The sequence below is a fragment of the Aricia agestis genome, chromosome 8 (genome assembly GCF_905147365.1).
Source record: "Aricia agestis chromosome 8, ilAriAges1.1, whole genome shotgun sequence".
Lineage (NCBI taxonomy): Eukaryota > Metazoa > Arthropoda > Insecta > Lepidoptera > Lycaenidae > Aricia > Aricia agestis.
Genome location: NC_056413.1, coordinates 15,819,578 through 15,835,687, shown reverse-complemented (window position 1 = coordinate 15,835,687; position 16,110 = coordinate 15,819,578). Strand labels below are relative to the sequence as shown.

General features: G+C 36.6%; 1 protein-coding gene across 2 annotated transcripts in view; it reads left to right on the top strand.

The window, feature by feature from the left end:
* Positions 1-13,817, top strand: part of LOC121729648 (arrestin homolog) — a 139,430-nt gene extending 125,613 nt beyond the window's left edge. For both annotated transcript variants that reach the window (XM_042118222.1, XM_042118221.1), the window contains 4 exons: positions 3,023-3,086; positions 4,635-4,743; positions 12,112-12,253; positions 12,621-13,817. In XM_042118222.1, the coding sequence (XP_041974156.1) occupies positions 3,023-3,086; positions 4,635-4,743; positions 12,112-12,253; positions 12,621-13,156 (851 nt within the window). In that variant the 3' untranslated portion in view covers positions 13,157-13,817. The remainder of the gene's footprint in view (positions 1-3,022; positions 3,087-4,634; positions 4,744-12,111; positions 12,254-12,620) is intronic.
* The last annotated feature ends 2,293 nt before the right edge of the window (positions 13,818-16,110 follow it).

The window sequence follows — 16,110 nt, the reverse complement described above, 5'->3', positions numbered from 1 at the left end:
CCATTATACAAGTACGCTGGACCCCCGCTAGATACCCTTTGAAATGACTGCTGGTTTTTGTGCCTATTTCAAGTGAAATCAGCGCCCCCAATGCGGGGGAAGAGAACTAAATTCGACGTAAAAATGACGTTTGAAAGTCGCCATATTGACGTTGATAGCAGTAGTGAGAGTACTTGGATGTTTTTTTTTTATGAAATAAAACGAGCAAACGAGCAAACGGGTCACCTGATGGAAAGCAACTTCCGTCGCCCATGGACACTCGCAGCTTCAGAAGAGCTGCAGGTGCGTTGCCGGCCTTTTAAGAGGGAATAGGGTAATAGGGGAGGGTAGGGATAGGAAGGGAAGGGAATAGGGTAGGGGATTGGGCCTCCGGTAAACTCACTCACTCGGCGAAACACAGCGCAAGCGCTGTTTCACGCCGGTTTTCTATATTATTATAATTAATACTAGTTTCTACAACCAATAGCGGTTTGCAAGTTACGTCAGATTTAGTCCTCTTCCCCCGCATTGGGGGCGCTGAATCCGCTTCAAATAGGCACAAAAAGCAGGTGGGTATTATAAGTCCAGCGTACTTGTATAATGGAGGTCAGTGATAGTGTACAATATACACTGTCATGCTAACTTGTGATAAAACGTAGTGACAAGATACGTAATCATGCTGCGGGTGGCCCCAAGACCAGATTCCGGTAAAAAGAACTGAAAATATTTAACAGTCTAGAACAAAGTAAAAATCAATTAGACATTAGATAAAGTTATTTTCATTAACGGTCGATCGTGACCTGTCTTACAATGTTGTCCCAGGGAACATTTACAGCGCTCCGACCGCGACGGACAGAAACCACGAATGTTTTCTTTTAATGAAGTTTCAATCTAAATTGCTACTTCTTGATGCCGGAAGTCGGAACACCAGAAAATGGTACTGAATGATAAATATTTAGTCTGTAATTGTTAATTTTTAATCGATTTCAAAAAAAGGAATAGGTTTCTCAATTCGACTGTGTATTAATAATTGTTTTTAGGGTTCCGTACCCAAAGGTTAAAAACGGGACCCTATTACTAAGACTTCATTGTTTGTCCGTCCGTCTGTATGTCTGTCTCCAGGCTGTAACTCAAGAACCGCTATAGCTAGACTTCTAAAATTTTCACAGATTTATATAATATATGTTGCCGCTCTAACAACAAATACTGAAAATAAAATAATGTTAATAAGTATTTAAGGGTTCCTCCATTAGTTATAAGCTCCATTACAAGAAACGTGATTTTTTGGCCTTTTTTGCTCGTAATCAGTAATGGTAACAGCTAGGCACTTGAAATTTTCACAAAATCCTTAATTATATTTTTATTTTAGTACTTAAATAATAATAAAATTAAAATAAAGTAAATATTTAACCACTTAAATATTTACTTTACCCATACAAATAACACAATTTTTTGTCTACATTCGCCCTATACCGGTACGGAACCCTTCGTGTGCGAGTCCAACTCGCACTTGGTCGATTATTTATGTTTGTTCGCGGATAACTTCGCCACATGCGAACCGATTTTGATGATTCTTTCTTTATACACTTATGGGGTAGGTAAAATTTCGCTTTTGGAGTATGTATACGTGACTTGATCGAAAATTCGTAAAAGAGGAACATCCTCCGCTCTTTCTACCGAGTTCTTAACTGCTCCTACAGTGTTCTTAACTTCTAAAAATTATACATAATTACATTATTATAATATTGTATTGTAAAATTTACAGAACCATATCCTGAGACTTTATCTCGTGCAGCTTCTGCAAGCCTCATCAGTGTAGACGATACTTTCTCGATATTGGAAACACAATTAAATAAAACAAGCCAGTGAACTTGACGAAGGTCGACCTTGCGATATCTAGACTTATTTTTCCGATCTGCTAAACAATTTTACTAGTGTAATTTCATTTGCGATGCAGCACAAGCGATTTTATGTATATTTTCCTTAGTCTTTCTATGGTAGTAGTTAATAATTAATATTAATATTATTGGCTACTTACTACAAAAGATACTCTTTTCATTACCACTTGCAAAGAATTTTCTTCTTCTTGTGTAGATAAAGTTCAATTTTCAATTATGCTAAGTACTCACATACGGTTTTACTCGATCGAGCGATCACGTAGAGTTTACCACGGCTTGGGCTTTCGTCCACACATTCAGCATTACTCGATAGTTTTACTCCAAATCAAGTAAAAATTATCGTGTGGACCGCAAAACTCACACGCTTGATAAAGCTTGACGGTTCGTGTCGAGTAAGTTCAAAGGGAATTAGATTTATTTAATTCCATCGAGCCGGCTCGATGCGAGCCTTCGAATTGTGAGTTCTGCGGTACACTCGATAACTTTTACTCGATTTGGAGTAAAACTATCGAGTAAGTCCGATAGTAGAAGAGAGAAATAAGTGTGTCCGTCTGTCTATGTGCCTATATGTCTTCACGTCCAAACCGCTGAACCGATTTTGTTAAAATTTAGTATGGAAATACTTTGAGTCCCGGAAAATAACTTAGGTTGTTTTATCCCGCAAAAATGTAGAGTTCCCGCGCGGATTTTGGCACAACGGAGTTGGCGTCATCTAGTCGTTTATATAACTGAAACGGAGCATTGAAATCTTATAATATAAAAGAAGATAAAATGAAACGAAATGTAAATTACATTTCATATCAAGTTTTTGTCTTTTCTTTTTTATCTTCTCATATTTAGCAGGCGTCTGGTAGTGTCACGCGAATATTGAATGGAAACGTGTCAGCTGTTACTGCGTTAAATCACGTTTTCTATCTTTTTTCTATTTATATTAAAATATATTATAAGTATTTCAATAAAATAAGACCATAACATAATTCGCGCTTAATATAAGTATCTTTGTTCCATTTCATGTAAAACAGGATGCAATTACGAAGTAAAATCAGCCAAGTGACTCGGACACGGACATACGTACGAGGCCTTTATCGGCTATAAATAATAATAATTAAATAATGAATATTAACAATAATATATTTTGTCAGCAGATAACCAGGAGTCTGCACCACCTCGAGTGGCCGTGGAGAAGCCATTCCTACTGTCCGACGGCAGGTACGTGTACGGCATTGACATAAGAATACAATGGACTCATCCATCCATTTGACCAATGAAAGTAATAGGATTACTACAGGTTTCACGCTAAGCGGCATCACCAGAAAAGACAATAGTTTTGTCCACACGGTCCCTTTTGTGTCCGTCAAGGGCATGCGTTATAGCGCAGTCAACAGCGAACGTGAGGCATGCCCGCGACGAATGCCCTCTGACCGTATCCAAAACTTCAAAAATGACAATATTGGGTTCTTTGACGAATTTAACTATTGAATGCGTCAATATGAAAGTTGATGACGAAAATTGAAGATGAAAGTGCACAGTGTGGACATAGCTATAAAACACGTTCGACAAAGTTTCTGTCAATATACTGATATGACATGTGCAACATGTCGGATTTTGCCAGTCAGGTTATCAATATTTATTACTGTATGTGCTAGAAGCGCCCTCTGCTCCTTCAGCTGATTCAAAGAATATCTGCCATGCATCGATATGGTAACGGAAATAAGGCAGAACCGGCCTAATTTAAAAGCGTTAAGGGAGATCGCAGACGGCATACTTTTTGTATGATCGAGTCTGCGGCGCACATACAGTCGGCATGGCCGCGCCTAGCAGACTGTATGTTCGTCTCTAAGGCCCAATTTCACCAACGTATGTTAGTGTTAACAGCTTGTTAAAATGTCATGTCTTCTCTTTCATTTATATGAAAAACGAAGAAGTAACGTGATACTAATCCGAACGTTAACTTTAACAGTCGTTGGTGAAATTGAGCCTTAGGCTTCTTAGAGACGAACGGCACTTGCCAACAAGAGATACAACTGCAGCCGTCTCCATTTGTCGACGACTGCAGTTTTATCTGCCGTTGTAGCAATCCTAAGATAGGAGAATAATTAGCGATACAATATTGCCATGTCAAACGTACGAACGAATTCATTGAATGAATCCATTTAATTGAGAGACTAATTAAAGGCTAACTTGTCAAGTCGTTGATTACTTTTAACGTCTCAACTAAAGGCCAACGCGTCTTTGACTATAAATGGTTTCATTCAATGAATTCGCTAGTCGTTCAATCAAATAAGAGATTGAACCAGATGGCTACGAAACAGAAGGTGTTATCTATATGTACCTATCTCAATGGTGAAACGTGACCAGTCGTTAAAGGTTATGAGACATAAACAGGTGATAAACTTTTATAGAAGACTATCGATTTTTATTGCAGGTTGTCGTGCCAAAAATTTTACGGTTTTAGTAGACAATTTTAGTTCCTGACTAAACTCAGCGCGTTAAATTTCAGAACTCTGGTGAATTTAACGTGATTTTTACAATGTGATAACAGATAATATTTGAAATTATATTAACTGCTGCTGTTCTCTCCTTAGCGGCCTAAAAATGTCATAGTGTAGACCTCAACTTGAAATAAGAAGTCTCGAATCTAAGGATTTCAGCGACACGGGCAACAAGCCCACTGCCCCTACATTAAGAGGGTACTTGCGTGAGTCCAACATAAAATTCGCCGTATTTTTTAACAATTGCCCATTTTGTTTTTGCCAGGGTGGAGCTGGAGGCGTGGCTGGACAAGGCGACGTACTCTCACGGGGAGAGCGTGGTCGTCAGCGTCCTCGTCTCCAACAACTCGTCCAAGACCGTCCGCAGGATAAAGGTGAGGAACCTACTCACTATATACTCATCTAATATCTATTAACATTTATTCAACACATACACTTGTTATCCAGTTTCGAATTTATATTTTTTCATCATAGTATGCCACTTTATTTCTGCCGCCCCATGTACATCATCTGTAGGGCCTCTATAGACGCTGCCCTAGGACGCTGCTGCCCCTAGGCGGTGACCTACAACGTTCTATTTATAAATCCGGGGCTGCTAATATCTAATAAATGTTAAGAGAAACGTCTAGAAAAAAAAGTTAGGGACCTTTCGAGACAACTTCGTTGCACCAAAATCCGACATTCGAGCGGAAACTGTAAATTGTACATTTCGGGAAAAAAATGTTATTAGCTCGTTCCCGGAACTCAAAGTGTCTCCAAACCAAATATCAAAGTCAATTAAGTTGTTTAATTGTCAAGTTATAATAGGCAAATAGACACACATTCGTATAAAAATATTAGTATTATAACATTCCATTTAATAATAAAAGAATGAAGAATTCGATTCAATTCAATTTTCGAATTCTATCAAATAATGGATACACAAACATTTCCGTTCGGGAAAAGAAAGAAAAACAGTCGGGCAATCAGTGTAACGACGTCATATTGATGTGAAAACGAAGAAAAATGAGTTTTCATTTCAATTGTGTTACATTTTAGCCCCAGGCTGTGAACCTAGTGGGGCCTAAAATAATAGTCTTTGTTGAAAAAATACTTTATTGTTTTACATTAAATGTCCGTAAAATGTCAGTTTTATTAGAATAAAGAAAACTAGCTGGCCCGGTAAACGTTGTTTTGTCGTATAAATTATTTCTAGTCTCAATATAAATGGTAGATAAAAACCTATTCTCAGGCCTAACGAATGTACATGCAAAATTTCATTAAAATCAGTTGAGCCGTTTTGAAGGACTTCCTGCACAAACACACACGAGAATTTTGTAATAATATTTATTAGATAATTTTTAAATAATATTTATTAGAAATAAAAAGTTTGAAACACATTCAATACTTTAATCATAAAAAAGTAAATTCAAAACATTTTATATACCTCTATATAACAATGAGTCGCTACATCAGCTGTGCACCTAAATGCTAATTTCGAGAACGGCTGAACCGAACGGATGATGGTGTAACTTCTCTGCTTTTAGCAATAACCTCATATAAATATGACGGGACGACGTCCGTCGGGACCGCTTGTTTAATATGAAAAATGAAAATACAGCATCCAAATTCAATTAACATTATTAAGGGTGGGTTGCACCAATTTACTTTAACTATAAATTTAACTTTAACTATAACAAAATGGCAAATGAACTGTCAAATCTCTGGTTAAAGTCAAAAATTGACGATGGATGGAAAATATGGATTTAATGATAACCGTAACCTTAACAATACCTGTAGTGTAACCAACCCTAAAACAGCCAGAGTATATCCTACATATTTATAGCTCTGTGGCTCAGTGGTGAGCGCGTTGGTAGCTCAAGCCGGGGGTCGTGGGCTCGAATCCCGCCGACGGAACAAAAAGTTTTCAAAGTTCCTGGGTCATGGATGTGTATTAAAAGTATTAAATATATTTCCGTTGTCTGGTACCTGTAACACAAGTCCTTCAGGTACTTACCACAGGGCCAGACTGACGTGGTGTGAAGCGTCCATAGATATTATTATTATTATTTAGCTTGGCATACCTATTCATAATCTAGATTAAATGGCTAAGAGCTTAACCCGTCTAGTATGTTACCCAGGAGATAGATATATTTTCGTTTAGCGCTCTTCATAAATCTAGTTCTAAAGTTTCGTAACATCTTAGTTGTAAAAATTTATAAGATGTTTCCTTGGACTTTATGTGCAAAAGGTATCCCATGAGAATAGAAATATTTTGCTGCTTTAAAATGTAGCATGTCTATTCCCCTGTAGTGTATAATACTCCTGGCTTGTGACAACTGATATAGGGTTCCGTACTTATAGGTATAACGGGAGTCGGGACCCTATTACAGACTTTGGTGTCTGTCCATCTGACGCCAGGCTGATAAGTTATAAGTCATAAACCACGTTAGACAGTTGCAACTTTTTGAATAAGTAGCGTCAATCTGGACCAAAATATAATCATTATCTTGTTGACACTAAGAGTAATTACATCAAAATCGGTTGCGCCGTTCAGAAGTTTATACACGAACATAATATTTTTATAATACTACTTACTCTCTGGAATGAACTGTCACCAGCAGTATTTCCGGACCGATACAACCTGCAAACCTTCAAGAAAAGAGCGTATTCCCTCTTAAAAGGCCGGCAACGCACCTGCAGCTCTTCTGATGTTGCGAGTGTCCATGGGCGACGGTAGTTGCTTACCATCAGGTGACCCGTTTGCTCGTCCTATTCTTTGCTTTTGATATCCACATCTACTGTGGTAACGAAAACAATCTTTTGTTAAGTAAGTAAGTAAGAATGAAATAATTTCTCTTTGTTTTGATAAGTACATACTTATTACTTAATTAAGATAGTGGTGACTGTCTGAAACATATACATTGTTTTGGGTCCTTTGTCCGTTTCTATTCAAAGTTGGAACGGGACAATGCGGTTGGAGTAGTCAGTAGAGGTTGATATTCAAACTGAACTTGTAAATTCAAGCTTTGTGTAAAGCCTCTTGGCTACTGCAAATATTCATCTTACATGACTAAACATAGTGATTTACTTTGGTTTGTTAGAAGATGATAATTTATACAGGGTGTAACAAAACTAAGTGATAATACTTAAGGGCGTGTATGTCTTCCTTGTAGAGAACTAACTGTGAAAGTAGCATCGCTGAAAGACCAAAAATTATTTTCACTTTTGTATGGGGAAACTCGTGACACTGGGGCGCTTGCCCATACAAAAGTGAAAAAAAAATTTGGTCTTTCAGCGCTGCTACTTTTACAGGACACTCTTTACAAGGAACACGTACTCACCCTAAAGTATTATCACTTAGTTTTGTTATACCCTGTGTATATTTTTATTTATTTATACAGAGTGCAATTAAACCTGCCAGCCAAATTTTTAGGGCTTACGTATCATTAGGAGAGTCCATTTAAGGATAAAAATTAAGGGTGTTATTTTTTTACAATAACATACTTTGTCCTAATTAAAATCGTTGCAGAACGGTCACTTTGCGGCGTTGGGTAGAGCGGGGTGACGCAGAGGGTGGTAACGGGAAGGCGCGAGGGCCACGCCCGGTGTCGCGTAGTGTCCATTACTTGTGGTATTTTTTACGATAACTTTCGGAAGCCATTTCTCATCATTTTAGTAATGAGTGTTTTTTTTTTATGAAATAAGGAGGCAAACGAGCAAACGGGTCACCTGATGGAAAGCAACTTAAGTCGCCCATGGGCACTCGCAGCATCAGAAGAGCTGTAGGTGCGTTGCCGGCCTTTAAAAGGGAATAGGGTAATAGGGTAGGGATGGGAAGGGAAGGGAATAGAGGGTAGGGAAGGGAATATGGTAGGATATTGGGCCTCCGGTAAACTCACTCACTCGGCGAAACACAGCGCAAGCACTGTTTCACGCCGGTTTTCTGTGAGAACGTGGTATTTCTCCGGTCGAGCCGGCCCATTCGTGCCGAAGCATGGCTCTCCCACGTATAAAATACGTGATTTAATATTATTTTTAACTCACATCAATATATCTAAATTTGGCCGGAAATTTTAATTACACCCTGTATATTATATACCACGAAAAGATCAAGATGATAAACCGTCTTCAACAAGATAAGCTACTCAATAAGATTTCAAAAGTTTTACTCAAAAGATCTTTTCGACTCGCTTTTGTCTTCAATTGTATCCAATTTCATGAAATTATGCCAATGGTTTCTAAGAATGATACATAATTATAATGACTTTATAATTATATCCTCTTAAGGGGGCGACTAACCCTAAAGTGTCGATTTTATATTTCATTTTTATATTTAAAAATAAGCCCCAAATAGTTTCATTATCTAAAATTAGATACCTACTACATTATATTTTCGAGAATTCGATCTGAGCAAAAACACGATATTTTAAAATTTTCTCGATAGAAAAAATCACAAAGATGCATCTAATTTTCACGAATTTTTCATTTATTGCCATAACCGTGCATTTAACTAAGTTAATATTTTAGCACATTGTATAAAATTTTATCATTAAGAGATCGACCTAGCGGATTTTTAAAATGTTGTATATTTATCAAGTTATTGAGAAAAAACTAATTGGCGATGAATCCGCGTCGTCCTTTTTCACCTGGCATATGAAAGACGGGCGTGAGTGTGAAGAGAGAAGGTCGATGTTTGATTTTTTGGGTTAGTCGCCCTCTTAACTAGTCGTTGTTATTAGAAAGCCATTGTATTTTTTCTGCGAAACTACAATATTTCCTGTATCAATTCTCTTGACTAGGTTCTCGGAAGCTTTAGTCTAGTATGCCAGTGCTGTCTACAAGCTCACTGGACTGTAACAGAAATGCAAGCAGTCGAGTAAAACGATATGCATTTTTGATTCCAACAATTTCACCGTAGAAATAAAATGTGACTAGAATTTACTCGTTCAAAAATGCAAGGCTATTTTGCCAACTTTTAAATGGTTTGTTACAGTTTGTTTATTTGCTCGTACGGGGTAAGAAAAATAGAATTTGATATTCGTATTTTTCGTAATGTTTAGTCATATTATTTAATCCTTCTTAGGTTCATATGCATATTATAACTACATAATAATTTAGTCCAAATATTTTAAATGCAAAGGTCATGTAAGCTTGACCGATTTTCATGAGATGTGGTGCGGAGATGCTTTGAGTCCCTGGAAAGGACATGTTAGTTTATATCTTGGAAAACAGTATGGTTCCCATTCATAAACAATAAATGAATTATAGCGCGGTTGCTTAAAACTTCGAATTTCCTAATACGATAGTACCTACTACCTAGTACCTACATAGTAAAAAAAAAGTGGAAAGATTCCGTACCATTTCAGAGAGAAAATAGGCAAAAAAAATATTTTTGTATGGGAGCCCCCTTAAATATTCATAAATATTTAGTATCAATTATTATTAAATTACTAATACTATTAAGGAATTTGTAATATTTTATTGAATTTGTAAGAAGCCACTGTTGATAAACAAAAAATGACAAAAATTCAAGTTTGTTGTATGGGAAACCCCATTAAATATTTGATTTAAGTATATTGTCTTAGTATGTGTTGTTATAGCGGCAAGAGAAAAACATAATCTGTGAAAATTTCATCTCTCTAGATATCACCCTTCTTGAGATACAGCCTGGAGATAGCCATGACGGACAGACAGTCGTTGAAGTCTTAGTAATAAGGTCCCGTTTTTACCCTTTGGATACGGAACCCTAATAAACATTTCGAATCGATGTTTATTCTTTTTAAGGCGCTCCTCCTACGAGTACGAAGATGCCGTAATTTACCGTTTTTAGATTCTTATTAACTCATAATTTTAAAGCTACAAAATTATAATAAAAATACAGCAATAATCTTCAGCATAATAATATGAACATTCCTTTCATCGTTATTAATTTCCTATTTTTGTTTGGGTATCATTTAAGCTATCACCAATTTAATTAGTTTTGTGTTTCTTAAATAATAGGGTTTGTCCTCAAAATAGTAGATCTGTCACCAAAATGTAGTCACCAAACAATGCAAAATCAGTTCCACAATAAATCACCTAAAATCCTGAGATATAAGGTCTAGTACCAAATAAATGTTTTTGTATGTATTATAATAGGTGTGTCCTAATAAGTATTTAAGCAAACCAATTTAAAGAGATCACCAATAAATCATATTATGTTACTAGAAAATTGCATTAAGTTCAAATAAAAAATTAGGGTTGTCATCATCGTTTCAACCAAAAGATTCTGCTACTTAACTAGACTCCCAAGGTTCTAAATTTCCACTGGTAGTATAAATTATATTTAAATAAAATTTTTAGCAGAGTAGTAAATAAAACAATTAAAGTCAAAATAATCAATATTTATTGTTTAAAATAATTACCACTGAACAATCAGCGCTGGTTTAAAATAGCTGGCTTATGGCTAGCAGAATAGTAGATAAAACATTTAATTAAAGTTAAAATAATAAAAAAAAAATCGAACCTAGTTACCTACTACCCATCGTTGAGGCCGGATTGGTCAATTTTTAAAGCGCGCCAATTTGTCTCCGCCCCTTTGATCATTTTTTCATTAAAATTATAAATTGATGTATTAAATTGGTAACGAATACTATTAATTTAATATTTGAACGAAATAAAATGTTACTACTGTATTGGTGACAAAATATCAAATAAAAAGGAGTCGCAGTCAGGGATCGATAATCGATTTATTTGGTGACAGATCTACCATTCTGAGCACAGAGCTATTATTTAAGTAACAAAACTGTTATTATAAGAACGAAGTTTATATTTATGTAATGCAATATAATTTTATTGGTTATCGATCTCTTATTTTACTCTTATATTAACATTAATTTGATAATTCATACCTGGGAACAATTTTTGTTTATCTGAGAACGAAAATATTTCGTGGCGATAGATCTATTTATTAGGTGATACAACTTGATGACAAATATAAATTTTGGTGATAGAAAATATAGTTCCCTTTTTGTTTATTATATTAAATTTTCAAAGTAATATCAATTTATTTAAATTCAAGCATACATTACTCTCTAGTATTTACAAATTACTTTTATTTGAAACACACGCCAATAGATCGACAATTTTAGTAACTACATATTCGCCGTTTCAATTTTTTTTTGGTCAATTTTGAAGTAAGATAAGTAAAAAAATAGGATTTAGGTGCGATCTCGGCAACGCGGCAAATGTATGGTCAAGGTCGTTTGCTCAGGGGATGGCCTTAAGGTGGTTTAGCAAATATTTGTTGTTCTCACCTGGTTAAGCGCTCTGTGGCGCGGAAACATCGTGTTGCGACACCATATTATATATTACCAAAGATTACCATCTTTTATAATTAAACGTGCGAGTATGGAAAATTTTAAAACATTTTGGTAGGAACCAATTGTTATTATCATTAAATATTATAGGTTAATAGGTTTTTATTATTCGTAGGTTGATAGTAAAAGGGCTGTACTCAGCCCCTTAGTCAATTGACAATGTTACTAAGTCCAAATACTTTTTAACAAAACTTTAGTTAGATACTAAGAAGTTCGAGGGACCCACTTTAAGAAATCTTTAAATGTCTGAGCGCGGCTGTTAGACACTTAAATAGCTACACTGCTTTTAAAATTAATGTTTGTCAGCACCGAAATGCGACGCGTACGGTGCGGACGAATGTAATTAATATGCGATCACTGATGCTTTAAATAAGTGGCCACTAACTTTTTTTTTTTCAACAGACTCTGGTGATACAGCACGTAGACGTGTGCATGTTCTCCAACGGCAAGTTCAAGAATGTGGTAGCGCTAGTGCGGGGAACCGGACCGCCCATACTACCGGGCCAGGTCCACACCGACTCCTATACCCTGACGCCGCATAGGGGTAAGAGAGCAAATACCAAAATGCACGTAACATCAGAAATTATGTACCATCGAGGAATATTGATTGCTAGGCAGCTGACGGACCTATGTCATTTGGTCGGCATGACAATTCAATGTTAGGTGTGATCGGTCGGCTGGGTTTGACACATAGATCTTTGGTTTGACACAACGTGACCAAATTACTTAGGTCCGCCGTCTGCCTAGGAATCCACTTCTCTGATAGTACAGTCATTCGTTAACATACTCAACTTCCTAAAAATAATATTATTGGTTTATTTCGATGAACACGAAAAAAATGTTACAGCCTAATAGTAATTAATATAATAATTAAAAACTCACTGTTAAAAAAAGTCACTCTTTTTCCACAGGTGTCACCAAGAACTGGATTGCATTAGAAGATTCCTACTCAAAGTCTGGCGCAAGTCTTGCTTCTACAGTACTCTGCAACTCCAATTCCCCAGACGACCGCAACGTGTTTGCTATCTACGTGTCCTACTACGTTAAAGTTAAGCTTACCCTCAGCGGTATGGGCGGAGAGGTATCAGTGAAACTTCCCTTCACGCTAACACATTCCTGCATCAACGAAGCACCAACGGACAGCGTGGTGGAGGAAGCCACCCACAAAATGATTCTAGAAGGCAAAGAGAACAGCGATGAAGAAGACAACAAGGCAGAAATAGAGAAAGACAACAACGGCAATAAAGAAATACAAGAAACAGACGGTGATGATGCTGAAATTAAATCTCCCGATGGCCATCGATGCGTAGCCGATGTTCTGGTAAATATAGAGAATAAGATAAGCGACAGGCCTAAGAAGTTCGAGGGACCCACTGAAGTGCGCACTATCAAGCCAAGCGAGGAGGAATTAGACCTGATAGTGAAGTATACTGGGCCCGATACGTGATCCGACGAGGAGTTTGAGGACACAGGACAGGGAGGCAAGAAGTCCGGAAGGTCTAGCACTAACATAGTTGAAGCTATGAGAACCTGTAAGGAGGAGATGCAACACCACAAAGGAGGTTTCGCTGAGAACCTAAAGAGAGCCGTTTGTTGCATTGACAGGAGAAGACAGTCATAGTTTAATCCTATTTATCCGATAGATTATAAGATAAAATATTTTTCTAACACTATCGAATTTTATTGAAAAGTGAAATTCTGAGCAGTTTTTAACGTTCTGTGTTGGATACCTGAATGTATCATTTATAATAGACTTAATTCTCTGTCCAAGTGTTGAATTGTTATTCGTCGGCGTACGACAATTTAGTTTATTGTTAGTTAATATTTTCTTGAGAGATTTGTATGAAAATTTACATAAATTATACATAGATACATACATGACTTTCATGGCTTTATCAAATCATTTAGATCGAATATGACTTGTAAAAGGAGCCTAAAATTTTATAAGCATTTAATAATACTGCTTGTTACGCACAACTCCTTAGCATTTTTGTAAACTATCTTATTCTGAGTCTTTGTTTTTTTAGTAGTACATTTACTTGTGTTAACTTCAGCCAAAATATTTTTTGAAGGTGCTTTTTTATTGAAACTGTTGACCTTTTCGAAACCTATATAAACCTTTATTTTTCCGTTCAATATCTTAAGCGTTTATTTTATTTTATGAAGTCCCTTCATAAATTTTATTTATTTGTACAGCTTTCATAATAATATAGTATTAAATAAACCTAATTTAATGCTATTGTTAATATATCAATATTAATTATTATGCATCTTTGAGAAGATAGTAAGTATGTTAAGCACCATTATAATTTTCTGTACCTTTGTAATTATGTATATTATTGTTACTTGTCAAAATGTTGACTGAAACAAACGAATTCCCAATCTAGTCAGTAAGTTAGTTAAGATGTGAAGTTGCGTGGGGACTAGGCGACGTGACATTTCTCAACATCGCGACAAAATTCGACGACCAATACATAACTCGACGACGCGACAATTTCGTTGTTTGAAAGTAATCTGCCTGCACTATTTGACTGTAAACAGCACAATATTGTAGTAATCTGGTGCGATTTTTCAACCTCCAAACGCGATATAGTCTTCGTAGATCTTATATCTTTAAACGAGCAATTCTTGTATATATATAATTGGAATCTCGGAATCGGCTCCAACGATTTTCATGAAATTTAGTATATAGGGGATTTCGGGGGCGATAAATCGATTTAGCTAGGAATCATTTAGAAAATGTCATTTTATTCGTGTTTTATCGAGTACCGAGCAAAGCTCGGTCAAATAGCTAGTGTATTATAAAGAAAGGTGGTTAAAAGCGATAATCTGATCACATACAGTATGTGAGCAATATGAATTAAATCTCCAGCATTGGCTACTAACCGACGACAACAAAACTAGGTTTTTGAGGTTTTTTACAAGGATTTATCACTATAATATGCGCTCTTGATGTTGATGGTGTTGTCAAATTCCTGTTTAAAACCCCAGAAACCGGACTGGTGATGCCACTCTCCAGCACTTGGGAGTGTTTCTTCGGCCATGTCGCGTCGATACGCTATAGCATCATAACTCTGTCGCGTCGTTTCCCTGTCGCGTCTCTACCCTGTCGCTTCTCTGTCGCGTCGCTAGTCCCCCGCACGAGTTAGAACCTTGCCAACACGTTGGTACACGCCTGATTGGATATTACGCTTATTATAACGTAGTCGGTGTTAGATTTTTACGGAGATAAGTTCTCACACTAGCTAATTGTACTTATGTAAATACGATGTCTATACAACTTTTATGTGTTAATAAATCTTTAAAATACTCGTTTGTTTTATTGTGTTAAGCTTTCCCAAGACAGTCTCAGCTTTAGATTTCTTACGGTTTTAGTCTAGCGTTTACTCTTAGGCTTCAGTCTCTAAATCAGCGAGCAGTGGGTCGGAATCGGCGGCAGCGCGTTCCAATGTATAGATTTATATGGATAGGCTGCCTAGTAGCAGCGAGCGGCTTTTGAGGCCTGTCCATATAAATCTATACATTGGAAAGCGCTGCCGCCGCTCCCACCCCGCTAGCCACTGATTTCGAGACCCTCCGCTATTTACAATGATTTACTCTTTTGAAACTATTAATACGTATCCAATTTTGTCTCGCCTCGTGAATAAAAACTACAGTATGTCTCTACAAGAACTCCTTGTCTAGCACATTTCAGATAGATAACGGACCATGAATAGTTTACGAAACGTAAATATGTTTATTACTAGCTGTGCCACTAGTCTAGGGAATAGAACATTTTTTTTATTACTATCAAGCTAGATTTTTTGTGAGTAGCTTCATTTTGACAAGACGAACAACAATTATTTTATCTGCAAAATATCTCAAAAGTGGTAGCTAACAGAGATAGAAAGGATTCATACTTTGATTTGATGGTCCTAAAATATGGAGTGTTCTATGTTTTGTAGGACAATGTTACTTTTAAATAAAATACTATTAACCTATCAATATACAAACAAATCAGCTGGTTAGGGTTCCGTTTTAGGGTTCCGTAGTCAACCAAGTTTTGTTGATTACAGAACCCTAAAACGGAACCATAATCAGCTGAATTTTAGGGTTCCGTACCAAAGGGGTAAGAACGGGACCCTATTACTGTGACATTGATGTCTGTCCGTCTGTCCGTCTGTCTCCAGGCTGTATCTCAAGAACCACTTTAGCTAGAGTTCTGAAATTCAAAATTAAGCTGGTTAGGGTTCCGTTTAAGGGTTCTGTAGTCAACAAAATTGGTTGACTACGGAACCCTAATGCGGAACCCCAACCAGCTGTTTTTGTATGTTGATAGGTTAATTAATGGTTATATAATTAAATCCTTCGATCTTGGAAATATTTTGTTATTCTGTTATGTCTCACTCACCGGTGAGCTTA